General features: G+C 38.3%; 1 protein-coding gene across 1 annotated transcript in view; it reads right to left on the bottom strand.

Annotated features, from left to right (window-relative positions):
- Positions 1-6,000, bottom strand: part of GAS2 (growth arrest-specific 2) — an 88,106-nt gene that overhangs the window by 55,689 nt on the left and 26,417 nt on the right. The window contains exon 3 of the mRNA XM_009886263.1: positions 3,093-3,234. Coding sequence (XP_009884565.1) covers positions 3,093-3,234 — 142 coding nt within the window. The remainder of the gene's footprint in view (positions 1-3,092; positions 3,235-6,000) is intronic.

Raw genomic sequence — 6,000 nt, 5'->3', positions numbered from 1 at the left:
TAACTTGCAGTTAGCAGTCTAAGTGCACTGTTTTCAAATCTTTGAGTTCTGTACTGATCTCTTTCAAGGATCTTTAAAGTAACTCTATGGATTAGAAGCCATAACAAATAGCACTTTTTTTTTTTCTTTCCATTTATTTTGAAGAAAGATTTTTGATCCTGTTTCTTTGTTTAGCTCAGCTGGATAGCCCAAATCCAACAAAGCAATTGAACACATGCTTAACTTTAAATAATTAAATCAGTTCACAAGTGATGAACTAGGACATAAGAGCGACATCAGTAAGTTTACTCACTTGCTTATCTGGATCAGCCCTAGAACGTTAACACTTTGCAGAACCAAGCTTCTAGGAACATTAGAACACTCAAGATTCCCATTAACCTCACTTGCCTGCAAGCTCCTCAGGCATGGACTGCACCTATCTGCTATAGTGTCTGTTTGACACAGTTCCATCCCAGTGAGGAATACCTTCAATATGACTTTAATTTCAGTGCTAAAAATGTGGGAGTGTTGGATGCATCGGTATGCAGTTATACTTGCATGATTTCAAAGACCAAAACTCATCAGGATGAAAATATATTTTTAAGTAATTTTTAAGTAATTAGAAATAATAGCAATTAATAATTTCTTAGCTAGTATATGTCTGATTTTGCTGATCTCTGAATAGACTTTGGACTTTTTTTTACATCAGTAGTGTCATAAATCCATCATTCAAATGTTTCAGTATGATAAATCTTAAAAATTACTCTTATAATGTTAGAATAGCAATTTACACGAAAAAAGCCTCAAGAATGTTTTATATGATACAATGGCATGAGGAAAATACCGCTATGTGCATCTAATTGAATATTTACACACAATAAGGCAGGCAGAATACAGTAAAATAGATAAAAATAAAATCAATTAAGAACATTAACATAGTAAGGTTCCTCAGTATAGAGAGAACATAGTCACTTTATCACTAGCAATTTACACATCAATACAGTTTATCAGCCATGGGGAAAAAAGCACAAGAAAACATGAAAACAAGTTACCTCTGTAATCATCATTTCACCACAGTTATTTATTATCAAAAATACAGCAGACTTCCATGAGGCAGTGTGAACACTTAGATGTCACTCACGCACGTTTCTCAGCGCTTTAAATAGAACCTTTGACATTACTTACCTTTGCTGAATTTTTATTTCCTATGCAGTGGAGAAGTGATTTGTGGGAGAGAGAGGAACATAAAAGCTTTAGACTGGCAACTGTGATGATTCATCGTTATTTCTAATGCATTAGAAAAACCACAAATTAAATCAAAACTTTTAAGAGTTCTAGCTCAAACCGAGGGAGATAGTAGCTTCTATTTTTAATCTTTTTTTACAAATGGCATGGTCACTATCTCCCTTTCATGTACAGATAATATTTTTGACCTATTTTTCAAGTCCTAATCCTATTTCCAGCACCATAAATCTTTTCAACATGGGCATCTATAAACAGTAACACTCAGAGAAGGAAAAAAAAAAAACCAGAACAAGTTTTCAATCAGCAAAAAAAATCAGTCACTAATCAAACTAAACCAATACAGCCCTATCTGGTTTGTGCACTGTGTGCCTGGGCATATTTCACTTCACTTTTCGGAGAGAAGAAGTTGTCTTGAACATCAGCTTTCCAGGTGCATTTGCACTCAGTGTCACACTGTGTATGTGTAAAAATTAACTTATCCAGCGAATGTCGGTATTTCAGCTATGCCAATTCCATCTCTAAACAGGATCTGTTTTTTTAACAATGCACGAGAAAATTCGTTATAAACATGCTCTCGATTACACAGTTAGCTTATTATTGGAACAATGGTATACTGCTGAGTTTACTACAGCACCACAAAGTCTGAATTCATTTAAGCATTGGATTAACCGCAGGTTCTTCTGCTTATCTCAGACATTGGAGGTCTGTGTCTCCTTCCTTCTTGTGTTTGCAAGTTTCCTTGTCCTAGGTAATGTCCAACTTCTCAATCATTTCAAATCTTTGGAAATACCATTATTGTTCATTGTCCACATGATTCACCATGTCTGATAAAAATTTCATGTTGGGGATTTAATTAACAAAACAGAGACAATACATATATCCTCCTTACTATTTGTCACCTTTGTGATACTAATTTCTTCTCTGCCAAGCATTTTCTCCTGGGTATATAAAATCATTTAGTTTACTTATAAAAACCTCACAGGGTAAATAAACAGACAAGTGAAAAAAATTGCTTCAGAAATAGTTGTGCTAGAAGTGCAAGACTGTAAAAGAAGGGGAATAGATCAGTTGCAACACAGATAAGAACTTCAACTGGGCAGCCAAAGACCTTTTGAGCAACAGAACAAAGAAGCCTCTTGATTCAGTACAGCGTGTTCATTTGTCTTCCATAGAAACTGAGCTGTCTATCATCGCAACTGCTTTACACTTTTATCTGAGTTCAGACAAACATTTGATTCGCTTCATTTCATGTTATTTGGCTGAAACAAACTCTCAAGGTAAGATTCCTAAGTTTTGCTTTGAAGAGAGAAGAGTTAAAATAATGAAGAATATGCACTATTAGAACAGTGATTGCCTAAGCAGTCCAATTCTTTTGATGGAACATCCTGAAGCGCTAGTGAATCAGCTGGAATATGAAGGTCACTATAGGATGCAGAGAAAAATTTCATATTTTCTTGAGCCCTGAGCAATCCACCGAGTCTGGACAAATAACTAAAAGTCTGCAGCCAAAACTGAGCATGCACTTGTACCCTACTCTCCTCAAACAGAAAAGCACCTTCTTATATATCAAACCAAGGAACAGCATTCCATGATCAAAAAAGTGTGCGTAGGGTGAAAAATCATCCATGTGCAACAAATCATAGCAAAATTTTGGTTTCATTTAAGCTCCTCTTAAAATTCACCTAAATGAATTTTATGTGATGTCTACTTTATTTGCTCATGCTTCAGATAAAGGGCAGAATTAACACAGTCAGCCAGAGGTCAGATTTGGAGTCAGGATCTATTAAGAAAGTCACTCTCTCTTTCAATGCAAAACACAAAAGAGAAGTTATTTAAAATTACCAACTGCTATGTAAACAAATACATACCCAAACCTTCTGACTCAAACAAGCAGGTATCATCCACCCCTACATCTCTGCACCAGGATAAGAAATTTGCTGTGTTGTCCCGTGCAAAAAAAGACCCTGAAGGAGCATTGGCTTTGCATGGAATCTTCCGTACAGGTAAGGTCTGAAAAACAGAAGTTCTCTATTTAGACAAACGATACCTCCAAGCACAGGATTGAAGTATTCTGAAATGCAAGTTTTGAATAGATGGATGACTAGACAAACGATACCTCCAAGCACAGGACTGAAGTATTCTGAAATCAATATGCAAGTTTTGAATAGATGGATGAGTACAGACCCAACATATTTCCTTGTTCATTAAAGAATTTCAAACAAAGAAGAATGAGAAGTGAATTTAATGGCACAACATTGTCAACGACAGTCTTTTCAAGAGCATCATGATTGGCTACACAGTGTGAAGTTCAGAGCTGAATCAGCGTTAGCAACTTTTTAGCAATATTAGCAACCACAATTTTGGTCCCGTTCAAGAAATTAAAAAAAAAAAAAAGAAAAAATTTATAAAGACAGACTTTAAACCAGGACTGAACTTTTGCAAAATTAGGGGTGAATTCGTTTCAGACGTATGTTAGGAGGCAATCATAGTGTAAAGCATTAGGTCTTGAGGACTAAAGACTATAAACACTTCAGAAACGCCACTGTCTCACATTTAACAACACACGTAAGCCCCCTATCCACAGCACAGAAACAGGATCTAGTAGCTACAAGATCAAGGTCTGCCACACAGCCAGGCTCTCATTGTACCAGAGTAGTGCCATTTACAGGATTTCTGGTATCAGAGGAGATGCTACTGATATAGCATATCAATATCTGAACCAAACAGAGTATTACCACAAGAAGCTTTTTACTTGTTTTGGTACATTTACCGAGACACACTAAAAAAAAAAAATTAAAATTAGCATTTAGTTCTTACTTAAGGTTTCTGTTCCTTAAATGAAAAATATCCAGTCTATGGCAAAATGAAGAAAGAATGAAAAATTGTTATTACATAACTTTAGAAATCTCCAAACCATGGAGAAATTCATGGAAGAAACACGGGGAGGGGAAAAAAAGACACCGGAGTAGGCCTCCCCGTGTAACAGCTGCTGGTAGAATGCTAATGCCAGTATTTAAAGACAGTTTAAGACAGAGTTGATGCAAGATTTTATATTAGAGATATGATAGCAAAAATGTAATTGCAAAATATATATCCATACACAGAACTAGTCATATATACCTGATAAATATATATACCTCTATATACCTGATAAACCAAATAAACTGCAAATAGAAAAGCTACAGGGAAAAACACCATTCTACTTATTTCATCAATATGTCAATGAGAGCTTATAAACTGTCTTAGACATAAACACATGCCTTGTAAGTGTTTATACATATTCTTCAGATCACTATCTAGCTCTCATTCCCCCATGATTCTTATTCCAATTGCACTTTTTTACATTACCTTATTTGCAAAAATTATGCATATGTTTCAAAAGATTTACAAGGAGATATTAGTCTCACTCAAAGAGTTGCAGTCAATGGCTCGATGTCCAAGTGGTGACCAGTGACGAGGGGCATTCCTCATGGGCTGGGACTGGGGCTGGTGCCGTTTGACATCTTTTTCGGTGACATGGACAGTGGGATTGAGCGCACCCTTAGCAAGTTTGCCAATGACACCAAACTGTGTAGTGCGGTTGACATCCTGGAGGGAAGGGAATAATACCCAAAGGGACCTGGACAGGCTTGAGAGGTGGGCCTGTGCAAACCTCATGAAGTTCAACATGGCCAAATGCAAGGTCCTGCACATTGGCCAGGGCAATCCGAAGCCACCAAGGCTAGGTGGAGAATGGACTGAGAGCAGCCCTGATGGGAAGGAGTTAAGGGTGCTGGTTGAGGAGAAACTCAACATGAACTGGCAATGTACGCTTGCAGCCCAGAAAGCCAACTGCATCTTGGGCTGCATCAAAAGTAGCATGGCCAGCAGGGTGAGGGAGCAGATTCTGCCCCTCTACTCTGCTCTCGTGAGACCCCCAACACAAGAAGGACATGGACCTGTTGGAACAAGTCCAGAGGAAGACCACAAAGATGACCAGAGGGCTGGAGCACCTCTCCCATGAAGACGGGGTGAGAGAGTTGGGGTTGTTCAGCCTGGAGAAGAGATGGCTCTGGGGAGACCTTACAGGCCTTCCCAGTACCTAAAAGGGGCCTACAGGAGAGATGGGGAGGGACTCTTGATGAGGAAGTGGAGCGATAGGACGAGGGGTAACGGTTTTAAACTGAAAGGGTGAGATTTAGATTAGATATTAGGAAGAAATTCTTTACTGTGAGGGTGGTGAGACACTGGCCCAGGTTGCCCAGAGAAGCTGAGGTTGCCCCACCCATGGAGGTGTTCAAGGCCAGGCTAGAGGGGGCTTTGAGCAATGTGATCTAGTTGAAGATGTCCCTGCCCTTGGCAGGGCGGTTGGAACTAGATCTTTAAGGTCCCTTCCAACTCTAACCATTCTATGATTCTGTGACGATTCTATCAATACTTTTCTATATTGTACTAGCAGAGAACAGACCAGTTTCACATGATATTTTAAAGAAAAATCCAAGTAAACCTTGTGTCACAGACACCACATCACCTCCTGGACCATCCTGGAACAAGGGAGGGGAAGGAGGAAAAAAAGTGGGGAAGACCTCTATTCACTAAATCCAGAATAAATAAATAATAATTAAAAAAGCCTGAATGTTGCCAAGGGGATCTCGATATGGAACAACCCTACAGATCAGAGCACAAGGAAGTAGTCACTCATTATTTCAAATCCCTTTACATTCTTCTACGAAAAAAAAAAAAAAAGGTTCGTTTCTCCCACAACAACACCTTAAAAAAAAAAAAAAAAAAGGGGGG

Source organism: Charadrius vociferus, unplaced genomic scaffold (assembly GCF_000708025.1).
Source record: "Charadrius vociferus isolate BGI_N301 unplaced genomic scaffold, ASM70802v2 scaffold115, whole genome shotgun sequence".
Taxonomy (NCBI): Eukaryota; Metazoa; Chordata; class Aves; order Charadriiformes; family Charadriidae; genus Charadrius; species Charadrius vociferus.
Note: the sequence above shows the minus strand (reverse complement) of the source record. Positions and strands in the feature narration are given on the sequence as shown.